This window comes from Zootoca vivipara, chromosome 7 (assembly GCF_963506605.1).
Source record: "Zootoca vivipara chromosome 7, rZooViv1.1, whole genome shotgun sequence".
NCBI classification, from domain to species: domain Eukaryota; kingdom Metazoa; phylum Chordata; class Lepidosauria; order Squamata; family Lacertidae; genus Zootoca; species Zootoca vivipara.
The window spans coordinates 35076572-35093871 of record NC_083282.1 but is presented as its reverse complement, the minus strand read 5'-3'; the positions used below and the strand labels follow the sequence as shown (position 1 = coordinate 35093871).

The window sequence follows — 17300 nt, the reverse complement described above, 5'->3', positions numbered from 1 at the left end:
GTTATCATATCTCATCCCAGCCTCCTCTTTCCCAGGCTCCCTGAAGCTCCCTCAGCTGTCCCTCATAAGACTTGATTTTCAAACCCTTTCTCACCTTCCTCTGCACAAGTTCCAACTAGTCAATATCCTTCTTAAATTGTGGTACCCAGAGCTGGACACAGTATTCCAGGTATAATCTGACCAAGGCAGACTAGAGTGGTACTACGGGATTACTTCCCTTGATCGAAATACTATGCTTCTGTTGATGCAACCTAGAATAGCATTAGCTTTCTTTGCTGTTGCATCACACTGTTGACCCATGTTAAGACCCTTCAACCTGTTTTACAAGTACTACTGGCAAGCCAGATGTCCCCCATCTTATATTTGTGCAGCTTACATTTGTCCCTACATTTGTCCCTACTGAAGATATTTTTGTTAGCTTGGGCCCAGTTCTCCAGTCTATTAAGGTCACCTTGCATCCTGATGCTGGCTTCTGCTGCATTAGCTACCTCTCCCAGTTTGGTGTAATCTGCAATTTGATAAGCATCCCTCAATACCTTCATCCATGTTGTTTATAAAGATGTTGAACAACAAATTAATTTATAGCTTATATAGATACCCAAAGTAAAGGCATCACATCTGTTATCCAAAGGGAAAGTATCCAAAACTTTCTCCAGTCCAGTGGGCAAAAGGGACTAACGAGACTGACAATATGGAATGGAATCCAAAAACAGTGCAGCTGGCATTTGGGTGGTGGTTCTTGCTGCAGCAGTTCCTTCGGCCAAAGAGGCAAAGCAGCTTTTCAGATGAAGCAAAAATTGCAGCTCAGAATATGCTCTGGCATGCATATGCATATGCCACCTCTTCAGATATTGTCCATGGCCATGTAAGGATAATAGTTCCCAAATGTAGCTTGGAAATAAGATAAAGATCCATTTCAGTCATCAGGGGAGCATAGCAGGCTCTTCCCTGCTCCATTGTTAGCATTAACTGTAGTGGAGCATTATGTAGCATTGTCATAATCGTAGCTTATACTAACCAGGGAAGGAGCATTCAAGGCTTTTAAAATCAATTGTTGTGCCTATCTTGCAGTTTTAGGTCATCAAATAGAACAGGTCTAAAGTTATTTTCAGATTCCCCTACCCAAAAATTTATATTTGGTTTCATTGAATAGATCAAAATATGATATCTACAATGATAGATATACGTAACAGATGTTTCCCCCCCACTCTTTATAGGCATGCCCCTTTTCCATTCACGTCTATGCAGAAAAATGCAAACCCAGGATTCAACCTGTTTGTCTGGAAGCAGGTGGTGAGCAACTTAAGACAGCCATTTGTATGAGTGTGGCTAATAAAGGAGACGCTAAGCCGATGGATGCCAGTGAAAATATAGTTATTCACACTTATAAAAGTGATACACGGATCACGTCTGTTATTGAAAATAAGGTATTGTATGAAATATATATAACAGGAACAGCCCTTACATAAGCATTTCCTTACAAATTATTTTTGTATTTTTACCATTTATTTATCACAGTCAGACTGGGACCAATCTAACCCTTCTAGTTCAGGGTCTTTGTTGTCAATGACTTGAGCTGGACTCTCATGTTGAAGCCAGGCGTGCAGTAAGCAGAGAATTCTGACCAAGCAAAGCCAGGAAATGAGGTGTGGCTGGCTCAGTGGGACAGTCCTATGTTGCTGCCTTCCTGACTGTGTCACTGCTGTTTAAAGGATAAAGGTGGGGCAGGGCAATGGCAAGGTCAGAGCTGCATGGGCACTCCAGTGGAGCCAATTGGGTGTTCTTGCCTGTTTACTAATCAGATCCAGTCAGCTGATGGGCCCAGAGAGGCATCAATTGGAAGTCCCTTTGCAGAACAGCTTGTTATTGAAACCACTTGTAAATGGATTTCTTAGGTGATCTCTTCTCAAGTTGTTGCCTGACATCTTACTGTTGTCAGGTGATTGACCCCAGCTACATTTCAAAGTTGGGTGGGTTGCAGGGTAAGTTCCCCACTTGTAGCCTCGATTGTCAGCAAACCTGTGATAGGCTTTCCCTTTTGATGATTGTTGTCAGCATGCTGTCAATCTGGACTTGGGTGGTGGGGAGCCTGCCTAAATGACCAGTTTACCATATCCAAATTTATACTAGGTTTACAGCAAAGAAAGAGAACCGGTCTGAATTTAAGGCTCAAATGGATCATGTAAATTGGCCTAATGAACACTCTTCATTTCTCCTTCCTGATTTTTGTGTGTATATTCAGGAACTAGAAAAGTTAGTATATTGGGCATTTCCATTGTACATTTTGCAATTTATCTTGACTAGGTTTATTTAAACTTATTACATGTATATATTCAGTATCCATATTAGTGAAACATTTTATTGTCGACAAATTCCATTCCAAATAAGCAATGAAATATTAAGAAATAAAAAAGGGAAATAGCAAAGAGCTAGTCTTCCATGTACTCTGTACTTAATAATTTATCCAGGCTAATCAATATCACATTAGCTCAGTAACAGAGAAAAGGAAATAGACCAAACTTTCTGTTCTTTACAAATGAAATTTAAGGACCTTGTGTGTATGATAAAATATGCTTACCATAATAAAATATTTCTAAGCACTTTGTTTACTAAAACATGCTATACCAAATGGCAATCCATTTAAACCTGAGTAGCCCAAATAACAAAGGTCCTCTTGTCTATATTTCCCTCTACAACAGCTTTAACCGCTTAATTGCCAACAATCCCACCGTAGGCTATAAATCTGCTCCATTTTTTATTTTAAATCTATTGATGTGAAGAACATATGTAAAAAATGGAGTGGAGAATAACCATGTATGCTGTCCTCAGCTCCTTGGAGGAAAGGTGGGAAATAAATGTAACAAACAATATTGATAATAATAATAATGCTTGTTGGTTATTCAGGGCCATTATGACCACCATGCAGGTTGCCCTGCATGATATGGTTTAATGCCTGGACGTTTCTGTTTCAGCCACTGCACTGCTGAGGAAAGCAACTTCTAATTTAAAGTTCAACTTTGCTTTCCTCTTAAGCTGTTTCAGTGAGTTGAGTTTCTATCTCTTCAAAACACCTAAAAATACACAGATGCCCACTAATAAGCCATGGAGCCTGAGAATTATTGGCCTATAGACACAATAATGACATTCACAAACATTCATAATCTCCTTAGACAGTCAACTCCCATACCAGCCTTTGGCCGTACTGAACTGCTGGTGATAGACCATGACACAACTGGAACAAACCACTGTCAAAACCACTATTTTATATTTCTTGCTGGGTTTTTTAAAGCTAGCGATAAGGACATAAAAAGCCATATACAGTGTTTAAGAAGCAAAACAAAAATAAGTTGATATGATATTGCTGGTTGAATTTAAAGATGGGCCCTGGGCCTCAAGGAGATTGAAAATTACTGCTCTGTATAGCTTGAGTTAAAAGCAGAACTCCCTTAGCTAATACTAGGTTCATGATCTTTTCAATGGACAATGCTTATTTAGGTAATTTCTTAATGGTCTATCTTTTTCTTGTAGTGTCATTAATATTAATCCCATGGATTGATACTGCTCTAAATGTGTTTATGCTAAAGTTGCTTTTCTCTTAACAGTCTGAAAGCAAAACAGTAATTCACCTCAACAATGAGCAAAGTAGAAACTGTGTCAGTAATAGAGGGCTCAACACTTTTGCCATTGAAGTGGCATCCAACTCCATGATGGTAATTGCATCTATTTATTTAAGATATGTATATTCTGCCTTTTGACCTGTCAGGGTCCAAAAGGCAGCTTACAACAGCATGAAAAATGTAATAAAACAATACCACAAAAAGACCAGGGACAAAACTGATGTTGTTTAAAGCTGTGCAGTAATACACTGTAAACAAAACATTAAACACAACCATTTATGTCCTGTTCTTTAAAAACATTTTCTTACAGACTTGAACACGTGAAAAGAAGAAAAGTCAATTTTTAGGAAAATCTAGACAACATGATAGGCTAGACTTTGAAAATACATTTTGGGTCCATGGCTGGGTACAGTATTGGCATCCATCATAGCCAAATATATATTTATTTCATGCTATTGATAGATTTGTTTTCCTATTCCACAAGTTTGCACAGTGCTTTCAAGTGCAGGATAAACTTCATGTCATGACAGCTTATATCCAGAGTTATACACATGGATCTCACAATAACTATTTTAAGTGTTTTCCCCAGTGAACAGCTCTCCAAAGTAAACCCCCAAACTGTTCTCTAAATGTTGATGTTTTGGTACAAGAACAGCTGATGGAGAAACTGCCTCTAGTGTCTATGCCTGTGCCTTTTTCTGTTCTGTTTCCCTATTACATATGACCCAGCTGTCACTAGTTCCCAGGTATAGTACTGAGTTTTTGGTAACTATACTTGATGAAGCATTCTCCCTGTTTTTGCCTTGAGGGTTCCCTTTTTGAAATTTTGTTAGCGTAAGTTGCTAGACTTGTCATTTTTCAGACTTTCACTCCTTTCATGGAGTCACTAGAGTTCAGTCACTTTGTGGGAACGAATGCATATTAACCATAGTGCGCATCCACTTAAATAAATGCATATGAGCTTTGAGGGAGCATGCAGTGCACAGCTCGCCATTTCATACATTGCAGCTGCAGAGGTATATTTTGAATGGCTTGTCACATATTGTAGAACAGTTAGGTTTTTCATGCATTTCATTAACCAAAAGTCCAGGCTTTTCACAATAGTAGATCAGGGTTTTCACAATGTGTAATAATGGAGGAAAGGATGCTTGGCCAGTAATCCTTAGTGGGTGGAATCCCCTTGGTCCTCCTTGTGCTTTTGCTTTAGTTGGAAGTGTCACTAATGGAGGGATGGGGTGATTTTTGCTGATTTCCTTCTCCCCCCAGCAGTTCCCAATGCCTCCTCAAAAATATGACGATTATGTAGAATTCTAGAGGTAAATCTCTAGCGTATTTACAAAAGTCAAAACATAGATGTAATTCTATAACTAGTTACAGGGGAAGTGTGGGATAAACATTCAAATCAAGAAAAATAAATGGGTGTGTGTGTGTTAATATATGCTAGGTAACTATTGACACTTTCCATAGTCCTTGCACAATATAAATTATTTTTCTCTTTAAATGGTTATTTCCTTTTTCTGCTTTTCTGTATGCAGGTCTGCCAGCATGTGATGCCACAGAATGAGCAAGAAGAATGGATATACAGCTGTGTTTATTCTATCTTGCCTTAAGCTATCATAGGTAGGAAATGGCATTCTCCTGGTCCTTGTAGAAAAGATTCAATCTTGCACTACACATTGATACATGGATGGCTTGATTTATCTCATCATTTTTAAAACCAAGAATCTGTTCCTCATTTTAGATTATTGTGGTTAACTTTTCAAGAATCTGTATCACAAATCTTCAGCCTTTGCCTTTCTATACCATTTCATACATAAGCAGGGGACTTAACAGAGGTGGCCTGAGCCAAAGAACACGTTCTAATATTCCTAGGCATTTCTGTGTATAAAGACAAACATCAGAGTGCAATATGAAGATGATGCCTCATATCAAAGGTTCTTAGCTCCACTTTCAAAACTGCAGCTTTCTGTGATTGCAAAGCTGGCTGTGGCCTTTTATCTGGAATTTGGGTCTGAAATGGTCGATCATGCATTCATAATCTTAAACCTGTACTATTGCTCCATGTTCATATACAACTGGTCATGAAGAGACTGCAAAAACTGCATCTGTTATATAATGAGCAGGTCCACCTCATTCTCAGCCTTATGGATTGCCTGTAACCTCCATGGTCTGTGTTATCCTTCCTGCAGGTGATGGACTTGACCTACAGAGCCCTTGATAGCTAAAATCCATGATATTTTAAATATTAACCCCTCATATCACAATATCTAAGATATACCAAGAGGGCCCAGTTGATTATGGCAAGCATGTGAGGAGTACATAGAATGAATTTACAGAGCAATATTTGCAATGGCTCATCCACAAAAATTAACTTACATTTTTGAAGAGTAGCCAAAATCTGAGCTTGCCATCTTTTGGAAACAGTGTGAAAACATTTTATTTGTTCTGGCTTTGGGTGGTGAGAATTAATACAACCAAAAGCAATATTTAGCATGACTATTTTTATGACAGTGTTAATGTGTGGAATATATATATATATATATATATATATATATATATATATATATGAAGTTGCTTTTTTCCAAGCTCTATTCCTTGCTCTAAATTGGATTGGGGGTGGAGGGTTAAGACCAAGTAAAGAAACTGTGTTTAACCCAGCTCGGGTATGAGAATTGTAAACTGGCATAAGCTTGCTCACCTGAGCTGTAATAAACCAGGCTGTGTGCACGTTTATCAGTTCTTCCCCTCCATTCTAAAGAGTACATCCATTCAGGGTGGGACCAGACTGTTGGTGCTTAAACTAAAGAAGTAGCAAAGCAGCTTTTGAACTGATTGTGGAAAGCCAACAGGAGCTGAGAAGTATTGGCTCGGGATAAAACATCCCTAAGAGATGTGGGTGAAAATGTTTATGATTGTCCAAATGTGAGAGGATGATACCAAATGCCATAAGGTGAAATGCATGTGCCAGAGGACATTTGGAAAAAGAGAGCTGGCATAGGTGTTTATATGCTCATGCTAGATATTGACTAGAATAAAGATGGATGGACTGGAGTGCTTGGTTTTAAAGGAGAGCATGGATGCAGAGAGCACAATGGAAATGTGGTACAGAAGGCATGGTATGAGATACAAACACTATACTGTGGATAGGGAAGGGCACACTGGAGGTGGTGTTGCTCTGTACCTCAGTGATGTTGAGTCAAACAAACTAGAAATCCCCATAGGGCAGACTCGTTCAGGGAATTCCTGTGGGTGGCAATACTGGGCCCAAGAGTAGTATAGAACTCTTCAGCAGGAATGCAAACTTTGCCACACACACACACACACACAGTATCAGGCAGACAACCCAAGATGCAAATTAATAATTCAATTCAAGGAGCACATCATTAAAGCATTAAGATCAACAATAAATAATATTTAATACATTAAAGGAGGAAAGCAGCTAGAGAGGCGGTTCAACTGTTGGATGACAAAGGAGTGCTAAAGGAGGAAAAGGAGATTGCATACAGTAGTTGCAAATAATTTAATCTTCACTGCAAATGATGTAAGAGAGATCCCTGTGCTTTAACTAACTTTCTAAGGAATGGAATCTTGGGAACTGAAATAACAGTAACAAGAGATGAAATTCTAGACTTTATTGATGAAATAAAAACTGCCAAATCAGCTGATCCATATGGCATCCATCTATGATAGAAATTAATGTCTGTCATGGAAAAACTGGTGGAAAGCATTGTTATAGCTAGGATTGCTAAGAATATAGAAGAATAAGTCTTGCTGAAGGAGAAACAGCATGGGTTATGAAAGGGGTAAGTCTTGTCTAACTAACCTTTTAGAGATCTTTGAGATGTTAACACTCTGAGCATATCCAGTAGATATATTGTGTGTGTGTGTGTGTGTGTGTGTGTGTGTAGTATCCCACCCTTTATCCAAAGATCACAGGATGGTTCACAACAGAAAATGAGAATACAAAATATATAATAAAACTAAAACAAACCAATAACCAACCAATAACACATTGCTACCCCTCTTTCTAGCAAGTCATTTTGCCAGGGGTGTGGAACTTCCAGCTGCAAATATAATTAAGCCCCCTCCCAAGCCCCAATTTAGCCCATAAGGCTATTTCTTCCAAGCTGCATCCACTTGACATCAGGTGCAGGGGAAATAATAATGGTGTGTGTGTACTGTGTTATGTGTTCTATTATGCAGGGCAGGCCTTACCTCAATATTTTATTCAAGTTGGCACCCCTGCTGCCAACACTTTCAGCTCCCACTCCTCTGCTGTTTGCTTGCTCAGATACTGATTCAAGCAAGGGGTGTCAGCTTACACTACAATCCAATTTTAAGTTTATATTGAGCTTATCTGGCAGACAGAGGGCATTTCAAAGAGGATTCAAAGACCATGTCCACCCCGTGGATACAGGGTCTTTTCTTCTTCGCTGTATTGTCCATCAACTCTGATGGAAGAAAACAATGCGGCCGAGATAACGGCCATATTAAGTTTATATTGAGCTTATCTGGTGCACAAAGGGCATTTCAGTTGATGCAGTGACCCCGAACAAACTGGACAGGGCAATGTTCTGGAATTTAAAATTAGGCCACAACTTTATTGATTCCAGGTGTAGGTTGGATTTGGCTTAGGCATTGGAGGGCTGGTGGAGGGCAGGCACATGATAGAGTCAAGCCTAGGATTAATGGGTCCTCCCCAAGACACAGGTCTACATGGATGACCCTCCCAAGCCACTGAAGAAAGCTCTGTGGCCCATGTGCCATACACCTTGGATTTTGGACAGAGACTTCCAACTAGACCCCACTAAGGGGTACCCTCTTATTGCACTATTCTGTGGTGGCATTGATGCACCACTGCGTGCCACACACACACACACACACACACACACACACACCAGATGTTAGACTTAAAGAATTTCATGCAATGGCTTCTCTGCCAAAGTTGTGACTATTGCTATGGGGAAGGCAAATCCAATATTAAGTTTATACCGAGCTTATATGGTGCATCAATATCCATCAGATTTGTAAGCTGTTAGGGGGAAATGACAGGTCCTGTTAGGAACCAGTAAGTGTTTATAGAACAGGAAGCAGAGAGTAGGAATAAATGGATAGTTCTTACAAAGAAGGGATATAAGAATAGGACATTATTTTGGATTGGTGTTTTTTAACTTGTTTATAAATGGCCAAGAGTTAGGAATGAGCAATAAGGTAGCAAAGTTTGCTGACGATACCAAATTGTTTATGACAGAACAGAAAGGAGCTCCCTTCCAAATTGGATGAATGAGCATCAAAATAGCCAATGTGATTGAATGTAAGCAAGTATGAAGTGATGTACATTAGGGTAAAAAATCCTAATTTGATGTACGTATATGTTTTCAAGTTTTGAATTGGCAGTTATTGGCACGGAGCAGTGGTGGATAGCTCAGTGAAAATGGCAACCCAATGTATGGCACCTATGGAAATAATGGTTACCATGTCAGGGTTAATTAGATAAAGAATTGAGAAAAACTGAGCCAATACAGGTAGGTCTTTGGTGCAACTGCACTTGGAGTACTGTGTACAGTTCTGGTTTTCACATTTCAAAAGGGAGAACTGAAAAAGTTTCAAAATACCTATGAGGAAATGTTACAACTGCCTACTAAAAACAGGCTTATAATTTAAATAAGGTATCAGATTTATATGACCTTGTCTAAGAAAGTGCAAGAAGTCTTGAAAAGCTATATTTATATCACAGCCACTCTTGTAGACTGGCTTCTTATACCGTAACAGGATACTAGGCAAGTAAATGTCAGTTATGAAATTTAAACCATGCTTAGTCAAGTGCAGAAACTGCCTGCTTAAATCTATCTAAAACTGTTCTCATATATATGTTTGTGTGTGTGTGTGTGTGTGTGTGTGTGTAGAAGAATCTGTAGAACTAATGAAAAATGTATCTTTGGAAAGTAATTTTTAAACAGAGAAGCTAAAAGAACATGTTTAAGCGAGGAATAATAAATGAACTGTGTACAGTATTCTAAAGTGTAAGGAAGGCCTCTAAAGTACAGTATAGAGAGATAAGTAAAAATAATAAATCAAGGTACTGGTTTTTTAAGTCCTAAATTTACTTGTACCATTATATCTTAAGAATCTAGGCAATTGTTCCATCAGGGCAAGCATAGTGTGATTTTGTGTGTATGCAATTTTTTCCATCACCAAACATCTACTGATCCCTTTTGCTGCTCATGAATAAAGGCATCCATTTACCAAGTACAGTATTGTCATGCATGGTGTCTATGGTGGTGCACACAGAACTGTAGAGCTGGAAGGGACCCTGAGGATCATCTAGTCCAACCCCTTGCAATGCAGGAATATGCTGCTGTCCCATATGGGAATCGAGCCTGTGACCTTGGTGTTACCAACACCATGCTCTAACCAAACTATCCATGGATTTTTTATATATTGGACTGAAAAAAGCCAAACAAGTAAGTCACTTCTTTCATAAAGTAAGGCTACATGATCTAGCACAATTGTTGGAGTTACCATCTATACAACCCAAAGACAAGGCAGAATTCTTGTTTTCAGAGGGCTTGCCAACGTGAGCCTGCCTGTACTGTAGCTGAAAGCATCAGCCTCTGGTAAGCTAATTTTTAAGAGCAAAATAATGAGAACAGCTTTTTGTTGTTCTAAAGTAAATAAAGTTTCATGAAAGTCATATAGGATTTGCAAAACCATGATTATACTTTGGTTTGTAGGATGCTGAATTATTTAATTTTAAGCGGTGATGGTATTAAGTTTTTTTAAAAAAATAAACACCTTTAAAAATAATGACATTAATATGCATAAATGATTTGCTAGATAATTCAAAACACCATCCTCATGCCACACTCTGCAGGTTACAGCATCATGCAGAACCTGCAAGAGGTCTCTACATGACTTCAGATGAGGCAAGTCTCTCTATCACTGACCTTTATCCAAACAGTAAGTGCAGTTTCTTCTTCTAATACTTGCCTATTTGAAGCTAGATTAGAGCAGTCATTCACTTTGCACAAACCAGATGTTTCATATGTGAGAGCATGAAGTCATGTCTAAGGGCCTAGGCAGACACACACAGGCTTCTAAGGACTATTAAACACCTTTTCCAGGTGTCAGTTGTCTGAAAACGCCCACATTTGGGGAAATTATTCTTCCAAGTACTTTTTCTCTGAGTTTCTTCTTTTATAAAATCCATTTGCCAAAGTGTCAGCTGCCAAGTAAGGAAATTGTTCTTTACAAAACTCCTTTCTCCCCTCTCATCCAGAGGAGCAAAAATACGGGTACCGGTACATGTTTCTTTTTGTCCAACCATAACCCCCCCCCATTGCAAGGTAAAACAGCTGGAGAAGATTGTGAGAAATATCTGGGGGAAAAGGGTTAAACAGCCCCTCTCTCACACACTCAACTTAGTCTTCCACCACAGAAGGCTACTACATCTGTGGCTACATTTTGTAAACTAATAAAACTTTGGAGAAACTACATACAATTGAGCATCACCCTAAGAGCACATGACTTGGCTCTGCAGGGTCAGACTGAAGTCTGTTTAGTGGAGCATTCCATTACCAATAGTAGCTATTATGAAAATGGCTTATTTCCCCTCTTCCACCCCAATCCTTTTTCCATTTATATTGTGCATTTTTTATTTTATTCCTGAAGACAAGGATTGTCTTATTATTTATATTTATTACATTCTGGGAGCCTTTTGCCACTGATAAGTGGGGTAAAATTACTTTAAATAACTGGGGCATCTGCAGTATCAAATCATATACCTGACTGCTCATTGTTCCATTATGAAGAAATCACTTTTTAAAAAGTGGGGTGAAGTTTGCTTCTGATTTTAATCCAGAAAAAAAACTATCCAAGATACTGCAACTTCAGGAAATGTTGCTCAGTGCAACCAGTTTGAGCAGCTCCACTTCAATTTTTTTTTAAACATACTTTTTATTAATTTTACAAACTGCAAAAAAGAAAACGGTACATACATAAACACCTTTTCCACCTCCTTCCCACCCACCCACATGGATCCTCCCCTGCCACAGAAGTATCTCATGTAGGTGAACAGTCAGAGATGGTCCATTTTATGCTTGGATTTCTGTCCTCCTCCCCTGACCCTGACCCCAGAGCCCCCCCCTGCCACCAGGGAGCTCCAGCAAACCAGGGCAGTACGCAGGAGGACATCCATCCAACCATCTATTGTCATACCAAAAAAAGAAAAAAATTGAAATAGGAAAAAAGAGAAAAAAGAAAGAGCAAAAAAAGAGAAAAAGAACAGTACAAAACAGAAAAAAATTTTCTTACATTCATAATTGTAAAACCATATTTTGTGGGCTTCCCCTCCCCCCCCTTCCCCGGTTTTCATCCCTTTTTTATCATCTTTAACAGTTTCTTACTTTATAAAAATACACCTTTATATCTTATACAACTTATAAATCAATTATTATCATTTTCACCTAATGTTCAAATCACTGAAAAATCAAACTCCCATTTTATCTTCCCGTGCCTAATTTTTACTCCCTCTATAAGCCTCCATATTTTCACATTTTTCCAAAATCCATTCACTTTTAAAACTATAACTATTCTCAATTTAACCTTACATCCCCGATTACCGGCTCCACCCCCCCCCATCCAGCAAATTCCATAATCAGCAGACCAGTTATAAACCTGTTAATCCATCCTTATAATCACAACATCACTTTCCCTTCACCCCACCCCCTGTTTACAGTCTTTTGCCATCCAGGCCACCATACAAGACCCCTGAATTTCTTCTCTTCTCTGCATATTTTTTCCTTCTTCCCTGTGGGTGTTCTGGAGTTCCAGTAATACCAATCGTGCCCCCCTCAAATGCAGGGCACTCCATCCAACTTTTTGTAGAGTAAAGTCATCATTTTTTTCGTGGTGTGCTTCATTTTGTGTTGAATCATCACAGTCCTCATCTTCATCTTTTTCTTCCAAATCACAGTCACCATCATTGTCATTCTCACATTCATCTTTTTCAGTTTCAAAAGCTTCATCTTCTAGAAAATCATATTCTGCCATCACCATCTGAAATTGTTGCTGTAACTCTTGCCGTTTTGTCTCCTCTTGACATAGTTCTATTCTTGTTTCCCACATTAAGGTCAAAACAGACCGCTGGAACTCAGGGGAACACTTTTTTGTTGACATAGTTCAATCCTGCCAAGGTCAAAACTTGTCACGTGGGGTGGAATATGATCACAGTTTATTTTCTCGACTCCATTTTAACAAGCTGGCTGCATTCTTCAAGTCTTATTGACAATAAAGTTCGAACTCACATTTCACAAACATTTAAACCAAAAAAGAATTTCCACAAAGTTCAGAAATACAGTGAAATAAAAATTGACTTATAAATCCTGATCAACTCACTGGGTTGTCTGGGCTGCCGGCTCCCGAGGAAAAGAAAGGTTTTTCTTAGTCTTTACCTCTTGCTGCAGGGCACTCACAACCACAGTCTCTCTCCCCTTTCACCCTGCATTTAGGGGAGATTCTCTTTGATGCCTTTGAGGGATCCTTTTAAGTTAAGATCTTCTGTTTACGGCTTCGGGTTTCTGTTTACTGTCTCTTATGTTACCGTGGGGGTGGTGGCTTCCTCTTTTCCCCCTCTCTCCCAAATCCAAATTGCCTTAATTTAAATTCCAAACAATCCAAATTACTCACAGTCTATTCATTTGCTAATTATTCTTGGAAGAATTGGCCGCCTCCACTTCCCAGACTCGCAGCTTCGCGCTCTCAGAGCAGCAGTGTCAGCCTGTCCGCCGCGGTTCACCTCCTCGCTCTCGGGGGCTTAAACAAAGCCGATCCGGGGAGGAGAGAGCCCGCTTTTGGCGCCGCCAGGCAAAATCCGTCCCCAAAAAGCTCGATTTGGGGCTTTTAAGGAGGTTTTGCTTCGCTGGAGCAATTCCCTCCACCTCTGAAGCGCCGAGGTCCGCTCCGCTGATCGGACCCCCGTCTGAGCAAAGATGGCGTGGTCAACCGGAAGCCCGAGCAGCTCCACTTCAAAACTCAGTGTACCTAGAGCTATAAACTCCAAAAGGAATTTGTGTGACACATACTTGCTTATTTTAGAATGATTTAATCTGTTGAGCTTTTAAAAATAATCATAATGGGTTGTATACAACTAAGGTCCAATCAGAGTAGACCAATGGGAACTAATGGACTTAAGTTGTGCTTATTAATGTCAATGGCTCTACTCTGAGTAGAATTAGCATTGGCTACAATCCCTTGTTTTTAACCATTTGACTTTATTATTGACCTAACACCCCTCCCCAAGCCATCTTCCCTTCTCTGAAAATTGTGGCCTAATTGAATAAAATTCATTATTATTAGCATTGTATAAGGGGGCAGGCCCTTTCCGAGGAGCTTACTATCTTAAATTCAGCACACCATGGAGGATGAGGGAGGTGGTGTCAGATAAGCAAGGGAGCAATATAGGATTGTTTCACTTAACCATGCTTTGATACAGTTAAAACTGGAATGAAGGGATTATACCGTACTTCAGATATGATTTTTTTAAAGGAGGTGAGCAAATAAATTCACCAGCCGAAGCTGGATTGGTAACCCATATGCAAGTAGTTCATGACTATGTATTTGTTAGCAGTACTGGTGTACAGCTCAAGGGCCCCATTTTGCCCCCCAAAGAGCAAGGTAATGGACAAATAAAAGCTTGGACTTTGTCTATGATAGTTTACCATCTGATTTAATGATGAATATCCTACTATTACTAGGTTTTTTTGGTTACATAGAGAAATATTTGAGGGACATGGAAGTTATTCTGCATACCTATCGTTGGGACTGCTAGTCCTTACTAGTCCTCACATAGTAAACGGTGAGGGGATAGTTATCAGATGGATATGAATATCACATGGATAAATACATGTTGGTAAGCTTCAGAACTGGGGTGTGTTACACCTTGCATGGACAAAATAAGTCACATTAATTCTGATTTTGACACCATCACCATGCTTCTGAAGAGACAGACATTTCTTAGGGAAACACTGGGTGAGATCCCATGGACAGAAATACTAAAAGGGAAGGGAGTTCATGATGGTTGGGAGTTTGTTAAAAGGGAGATATTAAAAGCACAACTTCAGGCAATACCTATGAGACGGAAACATGGAAGGTGCCTAAAGAAGCCAGGGTGGCTATCTAAAGAACTTTTAACTGAGTTAAGATTTAAAAGGGATATGTACAAAAAATGGAAAAGGGGGGAAATCACCAGAGAGGAATTCAAACATATAGTCAGCACGTGTAGAGACAAAGTCAGAAAAGCTAAAGCACAGAATGAACTCAGGCTCGCCAGAGAGGTTAAAAGCAACGAAAAGGGCTTTTATGGGTATGTCCGTAGCAAAAGGAAGAACAAGGAAACAGTGGGGTCACTTAGAAAACAATTCCCGACCTGAAGAATATGGAGCAGATGTTTCAGCAGGGGAAACACAGCTCAGAATAAGTAAGGAGGTAGTACAAGAATACTTGGCTAGTTTAGATGTATTCAAGTCTCCAGGGCCAGATGAACTACATCCAAGAGTATTAAAAGAACTGGCAGAGGTGATTTCAGAACCACTGGCAATAATCTTTGATAATTCCTGGAGAACAGGCGAAGTTCCAGCAGACTGGAGGAGGGCAAATGTTGTCCCTATTTTCAAAAAGGGGGAAAGAGAGGACCCAAACAATTACCGCCCAGTCAGCCTGACATCAATACCAGGAAAGATTCTAGAGCAGATCATTAAGCAAACGGTCTGTGAGCACCTAGAAAGGAACGCTGTGATCACTAAAAGTCAGCATGGGTTTCTGAAAAATAAGTCATGTCAGACTAATCTGATCTCATTTTTTGACAGAATTACAAGCCTGGTAGATGAAGGGAACGCTGTGGATGTAGCCTATCTTGATTTCAGCAAGGCATTTGACAAGGTGCCCCATGATATTCTTGTAAAGAAGCTGGTAAAATGCGGGCTAGACAATGCTACCATTCGGTGGATTTGTAGCTGGCTTACTGACCGAACCCAAAGGGTGCTCATCAATGGCTCCTCCTCATCCTGGAGAGTAGTGACTAGTGGGGTGCCACAGGGTTCTGTCTTGGGCCCAGTCTTATTCAACATCTTTATCAATGACTTGGATGATGGGCTTGAGGGCATCCAGAGCAAGTTTGCTGACGACACCAAATTGGGAGGGGTGGCTAATACCCCAGAGGACAGGATCACACTTCAAAATGACCTTAACAGATTAGACAACTGGGCCAAAGCAAACAAGATGAATTTTAACAAGGAAAAATGTAAGGTACTACACTTGGGCAAAAAAATTGAAAGGCACAAATACAGGATGGGTGACACCTGGCTTGAGAGCAGTACATGTGAAAAGGACCTAGGAGTCTTGGTAGACCACAGACTTGACATGAGTCAGCAGTGTGATGCAGCAGCTAAAAAAGCCAATGCAATTCTGGGCTGCATCAATAGGAGTATAGCATCTAGATCTAGGGAAGTAATAGTACCACTGTATTCTGCTCTGGTCAGACCTCACCTGGAGTACTGTGTCCAGTTCTGGGCACCACAGTTCAAGAAGGATACTGACAAGCTGGAACGTGTCCAGAAGAAGGCAACCAAAATGGTCAAAGGCCAGGAAATGATGCCTCATGAGGAACGGCTTAGGGAGCTGGGTATGTTTAGCCTGGAGAAGAGAAGGTTAAGGGGTGATATGATAGCCATGTTCAAATATATGAAAGGATGTCATATGGAGGAGGGAGAAAGATTGTTTTCTGCTGCTCCAGAGAAGCGGACACGGAGCAATGGATTCAAACTTCAAGAAAGAAGATTCCACCTAAACATTAGGAAGAACTTCCTGACAGTAAGAGCTGTTCGGCAGTGGAATTTGCTACCAAGGAGTGTGGTGGAGTCTCCTTCTTTGGAGGTCTTTAAGCAGAAGCTTGACAGCCATATGTCAAGAATGCTTTGATGGTGTTTCCTGCTTGGCAGGGGGTTGGCCTGGATGGCCCTTGTGGTCTCTTCCAACTCTATGATTCTATGATTCTATGATTCTAAGGCAGTTGAAAGCAGAATGGCAAAGCCACACTTGATTGTGGTATAAATTTATTTTGTTCCAGCCTGTGGCCCTCCACATATAGTCATACGCCAAGTCCTACGATCCCTGGAAGTTATCCCAACAACTTCAGAGACCCACAGGCTCCTCATCCCTGCATTTGGCAGAATCTGGTCAAAGAGACGATGTACGTTTTGAAGTTCTAATACCTGTTTGTCCAAGAGTTAATGGGGCCTGGGGGGCTGGAGCACAATACAGAGTCTCGCAGAACCACCAGCATAATTGCAATCATTCAAGTAAACAAGTCCTTATTTGAGTCCAATGCCCAGCATGTATCAGTTTTAAAACCATCACCAGCCATGCTTCGTAGCTTGAAACTAGACGCCTAACATTTGTGTCTAAGAAGTCACAGTGTAGAAATTGAAATCCTGCACATATAGTGAGTTGGCAGCAAGTCCCATTGAACTAAGTGAAATAGTCGTGAATGAAATATGTCTCGAATCTGTGCGTACTCCCGCTGTTGGCTATGGGATGCTGCCGTCTTATAGATCCATACCCGCTTCAGTATGAAATCAGTGGGCCCTTGCTTCCGAGTCAACGTGCACAGGCTCGGGCTGCATCGGC

The 17300-nt window shown here is 40.2% G+C and overlaps 1 protein-coding gene across 9 annotated transcripts in view; it reads left to right on the top strand.

Moving 5' to 3' along the window:
• EFCAB7 (EF-hand calcium binding domain 7) overlaps positions 1-17300 on the top strand; it is a 61381-nt gene that overhangs the window by 25586 nt on the left and 18495 nt on the right. For 7 of the 9 annotated variants that reach the window (XM_035121578.2, XM_035121579.2, XM_060276847.1 and 4 more), the window contains 3 exons: positions 1218-1427; positions 3603-3710; positions 5153-10577. In XM_035121578.2, coding sequence (XP_034977469.2) covers positions 1218-1427; positions 3603-3710; positions 5153-5227 — 393 coding nt within the window. In that variant the 3' untranslated portion in view covers positions 5228-10577. Of the gene's footprint in view, positions 1-1217; positions 1428-3602; positions 10578-17300 lie in introns of those variants that run through there. The other 2 variants (XM_060276850.1, XM_060276851.1) reach the window with 2 other exon arrangements.